The sequence below is a fragment of the Phyllobates terribilis genome, unplaced genomic scaffold, assembly GCF_046119375.1.
Source record: "Phyllobates terribilis strain yellow unplaced genomic scaffold, ASM4611937v1 Scaffold_12__6_contigs__length_324123572, whole genome shotgun sequence".
NCBI lineage: Eukaryota > Metazoa > Chordata > Amphibia > Anura > Dendrobatidae > Phyllobates > Phyllobates terribilis.
In genome coordinates, this window is record NW_027362772.1 from 147,307,359 (window position 1) to 147,329,944 (window position 22,586).

The 22,586-nt window shown below is 44.8% G+C and overlaps 1 protein-coding gene across 5 annotated transcripts in view; it reads right to left on the reverse strand.

The window, feature by feature from the left end:
* Window positions 1-22,586, reverse strand: part of BRSK1 (BR serine/threonine kinase 1) — a 386,555-nt gene that overhangs the window by 149,356 nt on the left and 214,613 nt on the right. For 4 of the 5 annotated variants that reach the window (XM_073656345.1, XM_073656344.1, XM_073656348.1 and 1 more), the window contains exon 3: window positions 15,711-15,796. In XM_073656345.1, the coding sequence (XP_073512446.1) occupies window positions 15,711-15,796 (86 nt within the window). Of the gene's footprint in view, window positions 1-15,706; window positions 15,797-22,586 lie in introns of all 5 variants that reach the window. The other variant, XM_073656346.1, reaches the window with a different exon arrangement.

Consider the following 22,586-nt stretch of genomic DNA (forward strand, 5'->3'; position numbering starts at 1 on the left):
GGCGCCGCCCTTAAGCAGCAGAAACAGACACAAACAGACAGCATGGAGGGAAGCCAGAGAGACATTCTGGACAGGAGATCAAGTGCGCGCTCTTGCACAGTGGGAGATGGACCACTATGCAAGGACGCCGCCAGGTATGTTACAGTACCCCCCCCTTACGCCCCCTCCTCTTCAGGCCTGCCAGAATCTTCCGCAGGGAATTCGAGGGCCAATTCTTCACTTCGAAGAGATCACTTCCACTGTCCACCGGAAAAACTGGTCTCCTCTGGGTAGCTAGGATGCTACCTCCCATCCAGCCACCCTTAGCAACAGACGAAACGGGTGGAGTACCAGGAACAGCACACAAGGAAGTCTCTCTCCACATATTTTCAGGTGGCACCCCAGAGGGTACAGGAGACAACTGGAAGTCCTCCACCGGGTTGGAGGGGGACAGAGACTTGGGGGTAATCTCTGCTTCGAGGTACATCTTGTCAAGCTCACAGGAAGAAATAGACGGGTTATCAGGTACATAATGAGGAAAAGTCACTGTCTCTTTGTTATCTGGTGGTACCCCGGAGGATTCAGGAAACAACTGGAGGTCCTCCGCCGGGTCAGAAGAGTGCAGAGGCTCAGAGAAAACATCTGCTTCAGAGTACACTAGGTCGGACTCACTGGACGAAGCAGGCGAGGTATCGGGTACCGAGTATAGGAAAGTCTCTGTCCATTCTCCACCAGGTGGCACCCCGAAGGGTTCTGGAGACAACTGGCGGTCCTCCGCCTGGTCAGAGGGGTGTAGAGACTCACGGGTAACCTCTGCTTCAGAGTACACTAGGTCGGACTCACTGGACGAAGCAAGCGAGGTATCAGATCCAGGATATAGGAAAGTCTCTGTCCATTCACCACCAGGTGGCACCCCGAAGGGTTCTGGAGACAACTGGAGGTCCTCCGCCTGGTCAGAGGAGTGTAGAGACTCGGGAGTAACCACTGCTTCGGAGTACACTAGGTTGGACTCAGTGGACGAAGCGAGCGAGGTATCAGGTACAGAGTATAGGAGAGTCTCTGTCCTTTCGCTACCAGGTAGCACCCCGAAGGGTTCTGGAGACAACTGGAGGTCCTCTGCCTGGTCGGAGGGGTGTAGAGACTCGGGAGTAACCTCTGCTTCGGAGTACACTAGGTTGGACTCACTGGACGAAGCGAGCGAGGTATCAGGTACAGAGTATAGGAGAGTCTCTGTCCTTTCGCTACCAGGTAGCACCCCGAAGGGTTCAGGAGACAACTGGAGGTCCTCCGCCTGGTCGGAGGGGTGTAGAGACTCGGGGGTAACTACCACTTTGGGGTACCCATTGTCAGGCTCACAGGACGAAGCGGACAAAGTATCGAGTACCGGGTGTAGAGAAGTCTCTCTCCATTTGTCATCGAGTGGTATCCCGGAGGATTCAGGAGGCAACAGGGGGTCCTCCGCCAGGTAGTAGAGGTGCACAGACTCTGAGGTAACCACAGCTTTGGAGCATCCTTGGACATGCACACCGGTTAAAGTGGGTGAAGCATCTGATGCCGGGTGCAGGAAGTTCTCCTGTGTGGAGTCTGGATGGGCAGAAGTCTCTTTGGGCAGGAGAACTGGTGCACTACCCACGCACATTACCCGTTGGGGTTTCTCCGGGATACAGGGAGATGAAGCTTCAGTAGGGACTTCAAGGTTGGGGTCAGGAGGTCTCAGGGAGGACAGACCCTGGCGTGACGCTTGCCTCTACGTCTAGCACGTCTGGACTGCGTCTTGAGGTTGGGAGAAGTATTCCGGAAAGAGTAGTCACCCTGTGAGGATTCTGGGTGGGCAGTAGTCTCATTGGGCTGGAGGACTATTGCGCTACCCACACACATTACCCATTGGGGCTGCTCCGGGATATTGGGAAGTGAAGCTTCAGCAGGAGCCTTCGGGTTAGGATCATCGAAGACCATTAGAAAGGCCACCAGGAAGGCCATTAGGTCCAGGAGGATCGGATCCTGTGTTTCATATAGGGGGTTGATCCATTCCAAGGCATCACCCGCCAGGTAAGACATAATGAATGCCACCTTAACCCGATCGGTGGGAAAACATAGAGGGTAGAACTTGAAGTGTAGCATGCATTGCTCCACAAATGCACGACTTTGTCTTGGATCACCATAATAACGTAGCGGATCCGCAGGAACGAGAGCAGATAGATCCATCTGGACGGGTGCGTAATTCGCCTGGAACTCAGCTAAAGGGAAAAAAAAAAATTATTTATTTATTTTAATGCATGTATTCGCTGGAAAACTTCTCAGAGAGCGAAGGCCGTGGGGCTCAACGGGAACCATGGCCTGAGCATGCTGTAATGCACACGCCCGGGCTGAGCGGCGTGTGCGTGTGATTCCACTGGACCGTGCCGGAGAGTGAATGCCTGGAGGGGCGTAACTAGGTATTCACCCGATCCGACCAGGGTCGCACAACGGCATACGACGCCAGTGCACCAAGGAGGAACCGAGCAGAGGGACCAGGTGCTACTCCAGGACAGACCCCGGACACGGCTGTTGACCCACACAGGGGAATACAGGAACAGGCTGGTTAGGCTGGCGCACAGACTGGTGGGTATAGGCAGGCACGACTGGTATGCAGGCAGGCGGGTATGCAGGCCGGGGGGTACAGGCAAGCACAGCTAGAGTGCAGACAGGGAGGCACTAGCAGGTAGGAACACAGGCGGGATAGGACCCAGTACACACTGGGACTCAGGAACAATACAGGCAGAGGGGTACAGGCAAGCACAGCTAGAGTGCAGACAGGGAGGCACTAGCAGGTAGGGACACTGGCGGGATAGGACCCAGTACACACTGGGACTCAGGAACAGAACCACAGATGTGGCGGACAAACACAGCAGAGTGAGGCCGCCCAGAGAGGTGAGCGAGAACAGGGCAGGACAAGGCCGCCTGGAGCGGTGAGCAAGAGTAGAGCAGGACAAGGCCGCCAGGAGCGGTGAGCAAAGGATCAGAGCTGAGCGAGACTGCCGGAGCAGTGAGCAAGAGTAAAGCAGGACGAGACCGCCTGGAGCGGTGAGCAAGAGTGGAGCAAGACTGCCGGAGCAGTGAGCAAAAGGATAAGAGCGGAGCGAGACTGCCGGAGCAGTGAGCAAAAGGGTCAGAGCGGAGCAAGGCTGCCGGAGCAGCGAGCAAAGGAGTCAGAGCAGGCTAGAACCGCCGGAGCGGTGAGCAAAGGAGTCAGAGCAGGCTAGAACCGCCGGAGCGGTGAGCAATGGAGTCAGAGCAGGCTAGAACCGCCGGAGAGGTGAGCAAAGGAGTCAGAGCAGGCTAGAACCGCCTGGAGCGGTGAGCAAAGGAGTCAGAGCAGGCTAGAACCGCCGGAGCGGTGAGCAAAGGAGTCAGAGCAGGCTAGAACCGCCGGAGCGGTGAGCAAAGGAGTCAGAGCAGGCTAGAACCGCCGGAGCGGTGAGCAAAGGAGTAAGAGCAGGCTAGAACCGCCGGAGCGGTGAGCAAAAGGAGTCAGAGCTGGCAAGGCTGAGCAGGGGGGACAGGGCTCTGTTCACACGGAACAGACAGGAAGGGAAAGGCAGAGCCAGATACTCACAGAGTACTTGCAGAGAATTAGCGAGTGGACCACAAACTCACAAACGGGAGTACAGAGACAACAAGCAGGAGTTAGGTACGAGTTCAGACTCTGCAGAAAAAGGAAGGGAACGGACATAGAGGCAAAACAGGTAAAGGATAGGAGAGAGTTCAGACTGGAACTGAGTGTACGGAGGAGACCGACACTGCAGCGGAATACAGGAGCGGGTCTGGGAATACGGCCCCCAGAGAGGCAGGACGAACAGGCAAGGAGCGTGTTCAGACAGGACAGACAAGATACAGGAGCGGGTCTAGGTAATCGGCCCCTAGAAGGCGGGAGGAACAGGCTAGGAGCGTGTTCAGACAGGTCAGACAAGATACAGGAACGGGTCTAGGTAATCGGCCCCTAGAAGGCAGGAGGAACAGGCTAGGAGCGTGTTCAGACAGGCCTGGAAATACAGCCTCCAGGATAGGCAGACAAGAGAACACAGAACGGGACCTGGCACCTTCAGAGTGCAAGCACACACTGAATGAAACACTATGCTCAGGCAGGGAATGATTGGAGCTGCTGAGCTATATACCAGGTGACAGACAGCAATAGGCTGAGGACGCACAAGGGGTGTGACCCACAGCAGGTACAAAAAGCAGGAAGTAATCGGGCGCCGCCCTTAAGCAGCAGAAACAGACACAAACAGACAGCATGGAGGGAAGCCAGAGAGACATTCTGGACAGGAGATCAAGTGCGCGCTCTTGCACAGTGGGAGATGGACCACTATGCAAGGACGCCGCCAGGTATGTTACAGTACCCCCCCCCCTTACGCCCCCTCTTCTTCAGGCCTGCCAGAATCTTCCGCAGGGAATTCGAGGGCCAATTCTTCACTTCGAAGAGATCACTTCCACTGTCCACCGGAAAAACTGGTCTCCTCTGGGTAGCTAGGATGCTACCTCCCATCCAGCCACCCTTAGCAACAGACGAAACGGGTGGAGTACCAGGAACAGCACACAAGGAAGTCTCTCTCCACATATTTTCAGGTGGCACCCCAGAGGGTACAGGAGACAACTGGAAGTCCTCCACCGGGTTGGAGGGGGACAGAGACTTGGGGGTAATCTCTGCTTCGAGGTACATCTTGTCAAGCTCACAGGAAGAAATAGACGGGTTATCAGGTACATAATGAGGAAAAGTCACTGTCTCTTTGTTATCTGGTGGTACCCCGGAGGATTCATGAAACAACTGGAGGTCCTCCGCCGGGTCAGAAGAGTGCAGAGGCTCAGAGAAAACATCTGCTTCAGAGTACACTAGGTCGGACTCACTGGACGAAGCAGGCGAGGTATCGGGTACCGAGTATAGGAAAGTCTCTGTCCATTCTCCACCAGGTGGCACCCCGAAGGGTTCTGGAGACAACTGGCGGTCCTCCGCCTGGTCAGAGGGGTGTAGAGACTCACGGGTAACCTCTGCTTCAGAGTACACTAGGTCGGACTCACTGGACGAAGCAAGCGAGGTATCAGATCCAGGATATAGGAAAGTCTCTGTCCATTCACCACCAGGTGGCACCCCGAAGGGTTCTGGAGACAACTGGAGGTCCTCCGCCTGGTCAGAGGAGTGTAGAGACTCGGGAGTAACCACTGCTTCGGAGTACACTAGGTTGGACTCAGTGGACGAAGCGAGCGAGGTATCAGGTACAGAGTATAGGAGAGTCTCTGTCCTTTCGCTACCAGGTAGCACCCCGAAGGGTTCTGGAGACAACTGGAGGTCCTCTGCCTGGTCGGAGGGGTGTAGAGACTCGGGAGTAACCTCTGCTTCGGAGTACACTAGGTTGGACTCACTGGACAAAGCGAGCGAGGTATCAGGTACAGAGTATAGGAGAGTCTCTGTCCTTTCGCTACCAGGTAGCACCCCGAAGGGTTCAGGAGACAACTGGAGGTCCTCCGCCTGGTCGGAGGGGTGTAGAGACTCGGGGGTAACTACCACTTTGGGGTACCCATTGTCAGGCTCACAGGACAAAGCGGACAAAGTATCGAGTACCGGGTGTAGAGAAGTCTCTCTCCATTTGTCATCGAGTGGTATCCCGGAGGATTCAGGAGGCAACAGGGGGTCCTCCGCCAGGTAGTAGAGGTGCACAGACTCTGAGGTAACCACAGCTTTGGAGCATCCTTGGACATGCACACCGGTTAAAGTGGGTGAAGCATCTGATGCCGGGTGCAGGAAGTTCTCCTATGTGGAGTCTGGATGGGCAGAAGTCTCTTCGGGCAGGAGAACTGGTGCACTACCCACGCACATTACCCGTTGGGGCTTCTCCGGGATACAGGGAGATGAAGCTTCAGTAGGGACTTCAAGGTTGGGGTCAGGAGGTCTCAGGGAGGACAGACCCTGGCGTGACGGCTTGCCTCTACGTCTAGCACGTCTGGACTGCCTCTTGAGGTTGGGAGAAGTATTCCGGAAAGAGTAGTCACCCTGTGAGGATTCTGGGTGGGCAGTAGTCTCATTGGGCTGGAGGACTATTGCGCTACCCACACACATTACCCATTGGGGCTGCTCCGGGATATTGGGAAGTGAAGCTTCAGCAGGAGCCTCCGGGTTAGGATCATCGAAGACCATTAGAAAGGCCACCAGGAAGGCCATTAGGTCCAGGAGGATCGGATCCTGTGTTTCATATAGGGGGTTGATCCATTCCAAGGCATCACCCGCCAGGTAAGACATAATGAATGCTACCTTAACCCGATCGGTGGGAAAACATAGAGGGTAGAACTTGAAGTGTAGCATGCATTGCTCCACAAATGCACGACTTTGTCTTGGATCCCCATAATAACGTAGCGGATCCGCAGGAACGAGAGCAGATAGATCCATCTGGACGGGTGCGTAATTCGCCTGGAACTCAGCTAAAGGGGGAAAAAATTTTATTTATTTATTTTAATGCATGTATTCGCTGGAAAACTTCTCAGAGAGCGAAGGCCGTGGGGCTCAACGGGAACCATGGCCTGAGCATGCTGTAATGCACACGCCCGGGCTGAGCGGCGTGTGCATGTGATTCCACTGGACCGTGCCGGAGAGTGAATGCCTGGAGGGGCGTAACTAGGTATTCACCCGATCCGACCAGGGTCGCACGACGGCATACGACGCCAGTGCACCAAGGAGGAACCGAGCAGAGGGACCAGGTGCTACTCCAGGACAGACCCCGGACACGGCTGTTGACCCACACAGGGGAATACAGGAACAGGCTGGTTAGGCTGGCGCACAGACTGGTGGGTATAGGCAGGCATGACTGGTATGCAGGCAGGCGGGTATGCAGGCCGGGGGGTACAGGCAAGCACAGCTAGAGTGCAGACAGGGAGGCACTAGCAGGTAGGAACACAGGCGGGATAGGACCCAGTACACACTGGGACTCAGGAACAGAACCACAGATGTGGCGGACAAACACAGCAGAGTGAGGCCGCCCAGAGAGGTGAGCGAGAACAGGGCAGGACAAGGCCGCCTGGAGCGGTGAGCAAGAGTAGAGCAGGACAAGGCCGCCAGGAGCGGTGAGCAAAGGATCAGAGCTGAGCGAGACTGCCGGAGCAGTGAGCAAGAGTAAAGCAGGACGAGACCGCCTGGAGCGGTGAGCAAGAGTGGAGCAAGACTGCCGGAGCAGTGAGCAAAAGGATAAGAGCGGAGCGAGACTGCCGGAGCAGTGAGCAAAAGGGTCAGAGCGGAGCACGGCTGCCGGAGCAGCGAGCAAAGGAGTCAGAGCAGGCTAGAACCACCGGAGCGGTGAGCAAAGGAGTCAGAGCAGGCTAGAACCGCCGGAGCGGTGAGCAATGGAGTCAGAGCAGGCTAGAACCGCCGGAGCGGTGAGCAAAGGAGTCAGAGCAGGCTAGAACCGCCGGAGCGGTGAGCAAAGGAGTCAGAGCAGGCTAGAACCGCCGGAGCGGTGAGCAAAGGCGTCAGAGCAGGCTAGAACCGCCGGAGCGGTGAGCAAAGGAGTCAGAGCAGGCTAGAACCGCCGGAGAGGTGAGCAAAGGAGTCAGAGCTGGCAAGGCTGAGCAGGGGGGACAGGGCTCTGTTCACACGGAACAGACAGGAAGGGAAAGGCAGAGCCAGATACTCACAGAGTACTTGCAGAGAAGTAGCGAGTGGACCACAAACTCACAAACGGGAGTACAGAGACAACAAGCAGGAGTTAGGTACGAGTTCAGACTCTGCAGAAAAAGGAAGGGAACGGACATAGAGGCAAAACAGGTAAAGGATAGGAGAGAGTTCAGACTGGAACTGAGTGTACGGAGGAGACCGACACTGCAGCGGAATACAGGAGCGGGTCTGGGAATACGGCCCCCAGAGAGGCAGGACGAACAGGCAAGGAGCGTGTTCAGACAGGACAGACAAGATACAGGAGCGGGTCTAGGTAATCGGCCCCTAGAAGGCGGGAGGAACAGGCTAGGAGCGTGTTCAGACAGGTCAGACAAGATACAGGAACGGGTCTAGGTAATCGGCCCCTAGAAGGCAGGAGGAACAGGCTAGGAGCGTGTTCAGACAGGCCTGGAAATACAGCCTCCAGGATAGGCAGACAAGAGAACACAGAACGGGACCTGGCACCTTCAGAGTGCAAGCACACACTGAATGAAACACTATGCTCAGGCAGGGAATGATTGGAGCTGCTGAGCTATATACCAGGTGACAGACAGCAATAGGCTGAGGACGCACAAGGGGTGTGACCCACAGCAGGTACAAAAAGCAGGAAGTGATCGGGCGCCGCCCTTAAGCAGCAGAAACAGACACAAACAGACAGTATGGAGGGAAGCCAGAGAGACATTCTGGACAGGAGATCAAGTGCGCGCTCTTGCACAGTGGGAGATGGACCACCATGCAAGGGCGCCGCCAGGTATGTTACATATACAAAAAAAGAAAAATAGTTTTTTTTGTGACCCAATAATTGCTAAATAAAAATATATATAAAAAATAGAAAAATAGACTTTTGTGACCCAATAATTGCTAAATAAAAATATATATAAAAACAGAAAAATAGACTTTTGTGACAAAATAATTGCTAAAAATATATATATATATAAATAGAAAAATAGACTTTTGTGACCCAATAATTGCTAAATAAAAATATATATAAAATAATAGAAAAATAGACTTTTGTGACCCAATAATTGCTAAATAAAAATATATATAAAAAATAGAAAAATAGACTTTTGTGACAAAATAATTGCTAAAAATATATATATATAAATAGAAAAATAGACTTTTGTGACCCAATAATTGCTAAATAAAAATATATAGAAAAATAGAAAAATAGACTTTTGTGACCCAATAATTGCTAAATAACAGTAATATCGTATAAAAAAAAAAAAATATAGACTTTTGTGACATAATAATTGCTAAATAACAATAATAATTAAGAAATAAATAAAAGATTGACTTTTGTGATAAGCCCCCCAAAGAAAAAAAAGCCCAATAAGATGCCAAAAAAGAGGCTCAGGAAAAACACCGCCGGTGTCTCCCTGTAGCCAAGCTTGGTGGGTACATCAGCATCTAAAAGACGTCATGTGCATATCCCCTTATTGTTCTAAGACTCCAGAGGCAGAGAAATCTGAAGTGAAGACGTACAACACACGACCATACAGCTCACATTAACCCTGTATCAGAATGTATCACAGTGCCCTCAGCTCTAATATGTCTGATATATCGACGATGTGCACAATGCCCGCGCGCTGCTTTAATGCTCACGACTTATAACGCAATCATTCCTGTGTCCTCAGATGCCCATGCCCACAGCCGTTTACATGTTGCAATATGTCATCTGAAAGAAACCCAGCAGAAATGCAAGAGGCAAAATGTGAATAGACACAAAAAACGATGGTGACAGAATACATTTATACTGCACAAACACTGAATGCTAAAGAAGCGTTGTGCTCTATCACTGCGCTGCTCCTTACCACTGCGCAGCCAGATGTATCTATTTTCAAGAAAACTCATTGCATTTTTGAGAGCATAAAAGATGGAATGAGATATAGGTCAATAATATTTATGCCGGGACTTGCACCTGTATTATTCCATGGATTTGCTGTATATATCTGACCACTATCTATTGATCCAATATCATTTTATCAGTTTCCAATATATTGATCTGTCATATCTATTTATCTAGATTTTTTTTGCATCTCCATGTCAAAAAGATTTGAAGGACCCTGGAGCAGTGACCATGTTGGTAGTCCGTGGCCTCCTGACGTCCTCATCCTACCTAGGTGCCTTTATAAGGTGACCACACTACCTGCCAACCTCTTCCTATCCCCTAAATTTACTGTAGTGCAAGAACCCTCTGCTCTATGCAGCGCCCTGTTTTTTTTTTTCTGGCTTTATGTTAAGTTCCAGAAATGGGTTTCTGATGTTGCCTATTTTCGCAGCGTTTACAGTTTCGGCAAAGTGGATGGGATTTATAGAAATCTCCTGCCCATTGCGCTTCTTTTTTTACTCAGTATAAACTGACCTGCACACTGCAGGTGCTTATAATCTGAGTTTTATGTGCAGATTTTCCCCATAGAAAATCCCCAGGTAAAAAACACACATGCATTTTTAGTGCGTTTCCATGGTGGAAACACATCAAAAACTCATGTAATCCGCACATGACTGTATCAATAAGTTTTGTCAAAGACAAATAACTAGAAGTATCAGAAACAAAGCAGTGTTATTTAAAGCATGATATTTATCTATCTATTATGTATCTATTATGTATCTATCTATCTATCTATCTAAAGTGGGGAAAATGAGTATTTGATACTCTGCCGATTTTGCAAGTTTTCCCACCTACAGAGAATAGAGAAGTCTGTAATTTTTATCGCAGGTACACTTCACCTGTGAGAGACAGAATCTAAACATAAAATCCAGAAAATTACATTGTATGATTTTTACATAATTAATTTGCATTTTATTGCATGAAATGCGTATTTGATACAGTAGAAAAGCAGACCTTAATATTTGGTACAGAAACCTTTGTTTGCAATTACAGAGGTCAGACGTTTCCTGTAGTTCTTGACCAGGTTTGCACACTCTGCAGAAGGGATTTTCGCCTACTCCTCCATACAGATCTTCTCCAGATCTTTCAGATTTCGGGGCTGTTGCTGGGCAACATTGAGTTTCAGATCCCTCCAAAGATTTTCTATTGAGTTCAGGTCTGGAGACTGGCTAGGCCACTCCAGGACCTTGAAATGCTTCTTATGGAGCCACTCCTTAGTTGCCGTGGCTGTGTGTCTCAGGTCATTGTCATGCTGGAAGACCCAGCCACAACCCATCTTCAATGCTCTTACTGATGGAAAGAGGTTGTTGGCCAAAATCTCGCGATACATGACCCCATCCATCCTCTCTTCAATACGGTGCAGTTGTCCTATCCCCTTTGCAGAAAAGCACCCCAAAGTATGAGGTTTCCCCCACCATGCTTCACTGTTGGGACAGTTTTCTTGCTGTTGTACTCATCCTTCTTCCTCCAAACACGGCGAGCGGAGTTGTTACCAAAAAGTTCTATTTTGGTCTCATCTGACCACATGACCTTCTCCCATGCTTCCTCTGGATCATCCAGAAGGTCACTGGCGAACTTCAAACGGGCCTGGCCATGTGTTGGCATGAGCAGGGGGGCCTTGTGTGCCCTGCAGGATTTTAATCCATGACATCATAGTGTTACTAACGGTAATGTTTGAGACTGTGGTCCCAGCTCTTTTCAGATCATTGACCAGGTCCTCCCATGTAGTTCTGGGCTGATTCCTGACCTTTCTCAGAATCATCCTTACCCTACGAGGTGAGATCTTGCATGGAGACCCACACTGATGAAGATTGACAGTCATCTTGTGTTTCTTCCATTTTCTAATAATTGTGCCAAAAATTGTTGCCTTCTCACCAAGCTGTTTGCCTATTGTTCTGTAGCCATCCCAGCCTTGTGCAGGTCTGCAATTTTGTCCCTGGTAGTCCTTAGACAGCTCTTTGGTCTTGTCCATGGTGGAGAGGTTGAAGTGTTATTGATTGAGTGTGTGGACAGGTGTCTTTTATACAGGTAACAAGTTCAAACAGGTGCAATTAATACAGGTAATGAGTACAGAGTAGGGGCGTTTCTTAAAGATAAATTAAGAGGTCTGTGAGAGCCAGAATTCTTGCTGGTTGGTAGGTGATCAAATACTTATTTCATGCAATAAATTGCAAATTAATTATGTAATGATTATACAATGTGATTTTCTGGCTTTTTTTTAGATTCGGTCTCTCACAGGTGAAGTGTAACTACAATAAAAATTGCAGACCTCTCCATTCTTTGCAGGTGGGAAAACGTAAAATTTGCACAATCGGCAGTGTATCAAATACTTATTCTCCCCATTGGATCTATCTATTTATCCAATATTATTTTCTCTTTATCTACACATCTATTTAATCATATCTATCTATCTATTTACACTGTTACAGTATTTCCTAGGAAATAAAATAAACTACTGTACTACTAATATATATTATGTAGTCACGTCAGCAATATATACATACACACGTGGTCAAAATTGTTGGAACCCCTCGTTTAATGAAAGAATAACCCACAATGGTCACAGAAATAACTTGAAAATGATAAGAGTAATAATAAATTAAAAATCTATGAAAATTAACAAATGAAAGCCAGACATTGCTTTTCAACCCTGCTTCCACAGAATTTAAAAAAAAAATTAAACTCACGACATAGGCCTGGACAGAAATGATGGTGCCCCTGAAAATAATGTAACAAAAGGGACATGTTAAATCAAGTTGTGTCCACTAATTAGCATCACATGTGTCTACAATCTTGTAATCAGTCAGTGGGCCTGTATATAGGGCTACAGATACTCACTGTGCTGTTTGGTGACATGGTGTGTACCACACTCATCATGGACCAGAGGAAGCAAAGGAAAGAGTTGTCTCAGGAGATTACAAAGAAAATAGACAAGCATATTAAAGGTAAAGGTTATAAGACCATCTCCAAGCAGCTTGATGTTCCTGTGACTACAGTTGCACATATTATTCAGAAATTTAAGATCCATGGGACTGTAGTCAACCTCCCTGGACGTGGCAGCAGGATTAAAATTGATGACAAATCAAAGAGACAGATAATACGAATGGTAACAAAAGAGCCCAGGATAACTTCTAAAGAGATTAAAGGTGAACTTCAAGCTCAAGGAACATCAGTGTCAAATCACACCATCTGTCGCTGTTTGATCCAAAGTGGACTTCATGGGAGACGACCAAGGAGAACACCATTGTCGAAAAAAAATCATAAAAAAGCCAGACTGAAATTTGCCAAACTACATGTTGACAAGCCACAAAGCTTCTGGGAGAATGTCCTATGGACGTTTGAGAGAAAAATGGAAGTTTTTGGCAAGGCACATCAGCTCTATGTTCACAGATGGAAAAATGAAGCATATCAAGAAAAGAACACTGTCCCTACTGTGAAACATGGAGGAGGCTCTGCTATGTTCTGGGGCTGCTTTGCTGAATCTGGTACAGGGTGTCTGGAATCTGTGCAGGGTACAATGAAATCTCAAGACTATCAAGGGATTCTAGAGAGAAATGTGCTGCCCAGTGTCAGAAAGCTTGGTGTCAGTCGCAGGTCATGGGTCTTGCAACAGGATAATGACCCAAAACATACAGCTAAAAACACCCAAGAATGGCTAAGAGAAAAACATTGGACTATTCTGAAGTGGCTTCTATGAGCCCTGACCTAAATCCTATTGAGCATCTTTGGAAAGAGCTGAAACATGCCGTCTGGAAAAGGCAACCTTAAACACCAGACAACTGGAGCAGTTTGCTCATGAGGAGTGAGCCAAAATACCTGTCGAGAGGTGCAGAAGTCTCATTGACAGTTACAGGAATCGTTTGATTGCAGTCATTGCCTCAAAAGTTTGTTCAACAAAATATTAAGTTGAGGGTATCATCTTTTCTGTCCAGGCCTATTTCATGAGTTTAATTTTTTATTTTTAATTCTGTGGAAGCAGAAAAGCAATGACTGACTTTCATTTGTTCATTTTCATAGATTTTTAATTTATTATTACTTTTGTCAGATTCAAGTTATTTCTGTGACCATTGTGAGTTTTTCTTTCAATAAACGAGGGGTACCAACAATTTTGACCACGTGTGTAAACGCATCTTGAGGACTTTCAAACATTTTGCAGAGGTTTAAGAGAACCTGTTATCTGTTATCAGATTCATACTGACCGAACCACAGGCAGCATCCATTTTTCACATTCAATAAAAATAAGATAACAATTTTGTTTCCTACACAATCTTTGGAATTAATCTATTTAAGACTGGTGCCGCACTGGGACACTTAGGACAGGTGAGTATAAGGATTTTTTTTATTTTATTCTTATTTTTACAGGTTTTGAACACAGCGGGAGCAAAATAATACTCTCAGCATTGTCCCTTGCTCACGTTTATCCCAGCAGGGGACAATGATGAGGGCAGCGTTCAGCACCAGGCACTTGGGAACAGCACTAACTAGAACTCTGATTCCCAGGCGCCAGTACGTGTCACATGGATGCCACACGTGTCATACACTTGGACACACAGACACGGATATCTCCGGTACGGTTTTTCCAGTACCGGAAATATCTGGATGAGTGTAAGACGGCTAACATGTATTGTGGGCCAGATTGGGCATACACAAATCTGGGTACGGAAGCCATATGGCTTGTCATTCAGGAATAGATAGGAATCAATATCTTTACACAAGAGAACAATTTAAAATAAATGTATCATCAAAAAATGACATATTTTCAAAACTATATTGCCATTTTTTTTCCATATCTGTATTGAAAATATAAAAAAATAGAAATCTTGCAATTTTCCCACTTTCCCACTGGCCGCTGGGGCTATCCTAGACTCATATAGCCCAATTTATTATTATATTTGCACTTTGTTTAGTATTTTGTGTTTTTCACCTATTTTTCATTTGCACCCAGTTCTTCTTTGTGCTTTTTATTACATCTATTTTTTATGTGTTCTCCGTGTTTGTTTGTTTTTGTTATGTTTGCCATTGGGGGTGAAGTTTAGGGTTTCCAGATGTTTTGGCCTTATTCATCATTTGCAACTTTTCAAAAAGTTGCAAAAGTTGTTGCAAAAGTTCTCAAGTCCCCCCTGAACTTATTTTTTTTTAGTACTGTATATATTTGCAAGATGTGAGACTTTTTGAGCTAAAAAAAGCTTAAAGGCAAAAACAAGACAATTTTTGATTTTGTCATGAACCATGTGCACTATTTTGAAGAATTTGGTGCCAAAATGTCAGTGAATACTGCAAGACAAAAAAAAGTAAACTGACTTAAGAAAAAAAAATTTGCAAATGATAAATCAAGGCCATAATTCTGGTTCTATCAGAAAGAGTTTTCAGCAGGCTCATTATCATCAAAGGCAGGATTACAATAACGGGTAACACCTCTATACACAGCTGATAGTACAGGATCCATCAATCACATCCCTTCCCTTCACTATGAGCTTTGCACACGCTCATTAGATGCTTCAATACAAAACATTAGGTCAGAGTAAGTCCATTGCTGCTAATGTACATGTGAACTTTCTGAAAAAAATAAAGAAGTATAAACCTAGAATAGCCCCAGCAGCTAGTGTACAAATTGTGAGATATATCTTTTTTGTATTTTTTAACAGATTGTGATATGAAAAATAAAAAATACCAATCATTTTTAAAAATTAATTTAACATAAAAAACTAATTTAAACAGTGTGTCATTTTCTGACAATACCCTTTAAGGGCTAATTTTATTTGTATTTCTATGTTTATTTAATCAAAATGGTCTTTAGATAAAAACAGAACAATTAGTCATTAGGATTTTATTCTTGTGCCCCCTTCCCCTTATTCCATGGTAGATTATCGACATAATAGGAGATGTTGAGCCAGCAGCAATTCTGGCAAACGAAAAAAAAAATTCTTCTAAATATTTCATGTAAGGCGTACAAAAGAAGAACAAGCAGTTATCATATGTCTTTGTAAACCAGCAAGGCATTAAAAAGCAAGATGCATGTAATTTACATAACATCCAGATTACTAAGCAATGCTCAGAAGCAAGGGCTGCCTAAAGCAGAGACAATGCATGCGCTTGTCATGCCAAGGAATACAGATGCCCATAGCTCCGCAGGCCGGGGGAAGCAAGGGAATGTCTGTAAATACCTACAAATATTTCTTATTCTCATAGACATCATGCAGCTTGAGAACGTGGGGATGTTCAATCAGCTTCAGAATTGCAATCTCTCTTTCCACCTGCAGGAATGGGATTAAAGCACAAGGGTCAATATTAGAGGCAAGAACAAAATGAATTGTGATTAATTTGTCATTTCACTTTTTCAAGGTTGGTTACAATTTTTGGACTCGCAACCAGCGTCGGACTGGGGAGCCAGGGGCCCACCAGTAACCAACTCCAGGACCCCACTTTTCAGCTACATGCAAATGTGACATTATCCTCAATCACAAATGTATATAACAATGAACTATGTAGATTGTTACATGAATAAGATGCTGCCTTTATCTATATATAGTGATTCAAGTATATAGTGCCAAGTACTGCTGATATAAGAGGGTGGTGGCCCACCAGAGGATTTCCCTGTTCTCCCATGGACCAGTTCAAGCCTGCGCATATCATCTAAACAGCTCAGCTACTTCTAAAGAAGAAAAGATGTATACTGATATAATATCTATTTAATTCAGGCCACGTTCACAGGTTCAGGTCTCATTCAGATGTCCATTTTTTTAGCGTATGAAAAAATCAGACCGATTATTCTGATCAGGGTGTAGTATGAGTGTCACCTGATTTTCTTGTACGTGGAGAAATTAAGAAAAATTCTCTACCATCTTCATACTGACAGTCTGTCAAAATAGGACCACACTTGTATGCCAAACGAGTGTGGTCCAAATTTTTCACGGACCCATTGACTTACATTGTTGATTTTGATCCTGGGATCAAAATCGGACATGTCTGCAATATTTGCTTCGGATCACTCGGTCTAAGTGAAAAAATTGGACATGTTAATAGTCCCATAGAATATCATGGGTACGAGTGCTATCTGTGCAAAAACATCAATAGCACTTGTATGCAAAAATTGGACGTCTGAATAAGGGCTCAATATTTGGTCAGTATTTTACATCAGTATTTGTAAGCCAAAAGCGGAAAAGTATAATAGAAATACGTCACCACTTCAGCATTTTTCACCCTCTCCTGGTTTTGGCTTACAATTACTGATGTAAAATGCTGACCAAATACTGAACGTGTGAACGTGGCCTTATGTAACAATATGACTTAAACGCGACACTGTATACCGTCATTGTGTGCATCCATCAAACATGCTTCAAGGTGACTAATAGTTTCCAATAAAAGACTATAGTTATACTCATAGGTAATATTGCTGCCAAACAAGTCCCTCTAATTTGGGACACATGATAATAATACAGTGCAATATGATGCAATCACTGCTACTACAAAAGGATAGTAATCCACAAGTCTAAGGCTATGTTCACACCTTGCATTTTTTTTCCACAGGCAAAACCTACTCTTGGCAGTAAAGAAGCTGCTTACAAAAAGCAGGTTTTGGTGCAGATTATATGGGTCATTTGTCTACACTACTTGTTGGATAAAATTAATTTTATTCACCAAAAAAGCAGCAAAAATGCTTGGTTGTCTTTTTGCAGCATTTTTACACTTTCTCATTGCTATGTTGAAAAAAATGCTGCAAAAATGCTGAAAGAAGTGACCTGCTGCCGATAGAAAAAAACGTTGCAGTTTTCCAATTCAGTAAGTGTATAAAAAAAAAAAACAAGTGCGTGCATGAGATTTCTGAAAATCTCATATCTTTTGCTGGTCCTGTAAGAAGCAGCTTTTAATAAAAAAAAAACACAGCAAAAAACGCTGCAAAAACGCTGCAAAAAAACCAACAAGGCACAAGGAACTCATTCAGATGTCAGGTTTTTTTCTCGTACAAAAAAAAAACTGACCAAGTTTCATTGTGATTTTTTTTTTTTAATGGGTGCTAGAAGCTATATATATATTTTCACGTTGAATTAAGGGCCACTTAAAAAATAAACCTAAACATAAGACAATATTGAGTCTGTGTGCTGTCAGGTTTCCACACAGACTGAAAATAAGATAGCCTGAGCACACTCAGGGCTCATTCACACCTCAGTTTTCCACTTATGAGTGCTATCTGTTTTTTCACTGATACCACTTGTACCATGACAGTTTATGGGGCTGTGCACGTGTCCGATTTTCAACTTGGACCGAGTGGTCTGTGCCAAATCACAGAGACATGTCCGGAGTGTCAGATCAAAATCGGCAATACAAGTCTATGGGTCCAAAAAAAAATCAGACCACTTAGGATGCCATCTGTGTGCTGTCCTTTTTTCACTAAGTGATAGATAGGAGAAGGTGGAGAAACTTCTTTTTTCACATTAGTGAAAAAAACTGATGAAACTCGGACCGAACTCTGATGAAAATATGATGAAAATCACTGAGGAAATTTGGTCCGTTTTTCTCGAATGTGAAAAAAACTGACATCTGAATGAAGTCTAAGGCCATGTGCACAAGCTCAGTATTTGGTGAGTTTTTTACCTCAGTATTTGTAAGACAAAATCAGGAGTGGAACAATCAGAGGAAAAGTATAATAGAAACACGTCACTACTTCTGTATTTATCACCCACTCCTGGTTTTGGCTTACAAATAAAATACTGGACGTGTGAACATGGCCTAAGAAGGATTAAGTCTTAAGTCATGTGCACATGAGTATTTGTTGAGTTTTTACCTCAGTATTTGTAAGCCACAACCAGGAGTGGGTGATAAATACAGAAGTGGTGACGTGTTTCCATTATACTTTTCCTCTGACTGTTCCACTCCTGGTTTTGGCTTAGAAATACTGAGGTAAAAAACTCACCAAATACTCATCTTTCTTAGTCCAAGTGCACACGCTCAGTATTTGGTGAGTTTTTACCTCAGTATTTGTAAGCCACAACCAGGAGTGGGTGATAAATACAGAAGTGGTGACGTGTTTCTATTATACTTTTCCTCTGATTGTTCCACTCCTGGTTTTGGCTTAGAAATACTGAGGTAAAAAACTCACCAAATACTCATCTTTCTTAGTCCAAGTGCACACGCTCAGTATTTGGTGAGTTTTTACCTCAGTATTTGTAAGCCAAAACCAGGAGTGGGTGATAAATACAGAAGTGGTGACTTGTTTCTATTATACTTTTCCTCTGATTGTTCCTCTCCTGATTTTAGCTTACAAATACTGAGGTAAAATACTGACCAAATACAGAACATGTGAACGTGGCCTGATTGGTGGAGTATGCATGCACCAAAACAAGTCTATGCTCACACTAATATCTGGATCATATAATCAATGCAATGTTTATACTGAGAGAGTTTTCACGTTTGTTTTTTTGCTGAGTTTTCGGAGCAGAAACTCTTCAATCAAAACTCATTGTTTTTGGATTTTGATTAGGGTTCCCACTATGAGATATTGACGCTGCATATTTTTGCTTTGTCAAAAACCCAGCGTCTTACAGTTCCAGTAAAGAGGATGGGATTTATAGAAATCTCCTGCTTTTATTTTACTCAGTGTAATCAGACCTAAATCTGCAACATCAAAAACTCACCAAATATTCATTGCCTTTCTGCTCCAAAAACTCAACAAACTTTTTAGCTTCAATGATAAAAATTTCATGAAACCTAACCAAAACCTTATAGTTTAATGACACAGATAAGATTAGTGTTTGATCATAAACATTTATCTTACAATATATTTCAGCTTATAATAAATCTGGTTTAATCTAAAACATTCCAACGTTTGTGCTAATTTTAATGGTATTTTTCACATTTTTTGTTCAAAACCATTGCAGACAAATGTCACAATATAGTAAAATGTTATGGCTTTGTATTTTTGGAGCGTTTTTGGCACGAGTTGACTCCCCCCCCCCCCCCCCCAAAGCTTAGGCTATGTGTACACAGCGTCTTTTAGATGCCGGCACAGCTGTTGAGATTTCCCAGGCGAAACGGCTTCAGGAAAACTGCAACCGGCGTCTTTTACTCTATACTGTGAAGTCAATTCTTTTAACCTCCAGAACAATGAGAGTTTCCAAACCCTGAAGCGGTTAAGAGACGTGATATAAGATGGAATATATGCACACCAATATCGTTTCGACACGGCTGTGCACTATGCTCATGTTATGGAGCGCTTTTTTGGCTCTCTTTCAGTAGGTTTCCAAGTGCCTGAAAAGGACATTGTGCACACATAACCTCAGGCTGCGTGCACACAACGTCTTTTTCAGGAGGATTCCCCCTGAAAAAGCGTTGTAAAAAGTGAACATAATGCACAGCCATATAAAATGACATTGCTGAGCCACTTCAGGGTTTAGAAACAGACGAGTTTGAAAGAAATAAAATATTATTTTTTTAAGCTGTTTCGCCACTCACTAATTATAGTTTGCACAATAGAAAAAAAAAGATGCAAAAATGACAGCAACAAAAGCCGCTTGAGGAATAAAGTGGCTTCATGTAGGAAAACCTTGGAGGGTCTGCCGACGTCTTATGTGTGCTCATAACCTGAGGCTGTGTTCCCACAATGAGTTTTTGATGATTATTTTCAACATGTGTAAAACGTGGCACCTTCAGCTACGTTGCCACAATAAGTTTTTGGTGAGTTTTTTACTCTTCATATTTTTTTTACAAAAATGCAAGTAACCCAATTTACTTAATGGGTGCAGAAATCAAGCAGAAATTCTGCAACATCAAAAACTCATCATGGGAACGTAGCCTTACAGTTCCACCAAAGTGGAAGTGATTTCTAGAGATCTCATACCTCTTGTGCTTTTTTTCTTTTTTTCTATGGTGAGAAAACTGATTCAGGCTGTGTGCCCGAGATGCGTTTTTTAAGCGTTTCCGCAGCGGCAATTCCGCTGCAGAAACGCTTAAAAAACACATGGTAGAAGGTCTGCCATGTTCCCCAATGATAATCCGCATGTGCTGTGCACATGCTGCGGAAATTTCCGCTGCGGATTATCATTGCGGAAAAATCCGCAGCACTACCAATTATTTTCGGAAGCGTGGCGTTTTCGCCGCCATTGACTTTCATTGGAACGCATGGAATCCGCATCACTGCATCTGTACATAAGGATTCCATGCGTTTCAATGTGCGGATGGTACCCGGGTGTGGAGGACAGGAGACTCTCCTCCACACCCGGGTACCGAGAACCTGTAAAAAAAAGAATAAAATAAAAAATAAATATTATACTTACCTTCTGATGGCCCCTGGTGGGCTTGTCTCCACTTGCCGGCAGATCGCGGTGGACTCAAGGACCTGCCATGACGTCATTTAGTCATGTGACGGGTCACGTGACCGCTGACGTCGGCAGGTCCTTAAATCTACCGCGAGCTGCCGGCAAGCCAGGACGGAGCGAAGCAAGACTGCGGGGGCCATCAGAAGGTAACTATAGATTTATTTTTTAATTTTTTACCATTCTTTACGGTCACACTATATAAATCCATGCCGTTTGCATGGATTTATATAGTGTGACCAAGTTGTCAAGCACTTTCCAAGTGATGCTAAAATCGCTTGGAAAGCGCTTGACAACCCGCATGCGGAAATGCATGTGAAGAACGCTTCACTTCCGCTTGTCCCTGGCAGGAAAAACGCATGTACAATCCGCATGTACAATCCGCATGTACAATCCGCATGTACAATCCGCATGCGTTTTTTCTGCCAGGGATATGCAGAAACGCTCAGAAAAATATCCGGAGCATTTCCGCATCGTGGGCACATAGCCTCAGAGTGTGGTTAAAATCTGCAACATTTTAATCTCTCTTGCGTGTACGCTGATTTCTTCGTTCAGATTTTCCCCATGGAATTGTATTAGAAGCGTCAGAAGCATTTCCGCTTCAGAAAAAACACTAAAACTGTATGTAATCCACACGACTGTAAAGTTTTGTCAAAACCAAATATTGGGAAGTATCAAAAAGAAAGTGCCTTTAATTAAAAATTGACAGAGCAAAAAGAGACAAAAACGCATGCAAAAAAAAAACACAATGAAAAAAATGCAATTTACCTAATGGGTGCAGAAATGCAGCAACATGAAAAACTCACCAAATACTTATTTTGGGAACATAACCTAGTTTTTAAGCATAAAAAAACAACAGCAGAGAAATACCAGAAACTGCCTAAAATTTCCATATTTTAGGGCATGCTGCAATATTGACAAATAAAAACTACAATTGAGAAAAAAACCTAGAAATAATGGAGCAACTGTCCTGGGTTTAATATCACCCTATTGACTCCCAGGAAATATTGGGTTGCAGTTTTGTTTTGTTTTTTTTTGCCACAAAAAGTGCCAAAACCCTCAATAAAAACAGTGGGCTTAATTTATCATTGCATTTCCGCCAGTTTTGTTGGTGTGAATACCTATTAGTCTATTAGTGACTTTTAATTTGCAATAAATTCCTCAAACGATTTGAGCCTTTTTTCAAGTTCTTTTTTGTGGCTTAGTTTTCTCATTTTTATGTTATGTTTATGTCCCCTTCCCCCCTTTTCCTCAAGTTATTTTATGGATGCTAATTTTTATGCTGCTACATTTTGTGAAGCGTGCAACTTTTCCTGCTAAATAGCTGCAAAACCAGTTAACACCAGGAAAAAAAAAGACAATTTTGCGCAAATTTCATGAATCGTGTGACCATTATTGATGAATTTGGCACAAAAATTCATCAGCGAGCACAACACAAGAAAAAATTAATCACAAATAAATGAATTGGAGCCAATGTCTATGTAGCGCCCCTAGGGTTCGGCCGCTACAGGGGTATTGCACCTCAGACCAGAGGTGTGGTATTCCACTCCCGGGTAAGGATGGAGTATGGACCAGGGCTCAGTTAGCTGCATACAGCAAACACACCCCATTTCCGAGGGACAGCTCAACGGTGCTCCCACTAGACAGAAGTGCAGGCACGACCGACTATGTCCCTGTCTGGAGGGGGGAGGAAAACCCAGTGATGTAGGAGCAGATAGGGGTTGGTTCCTGAGCA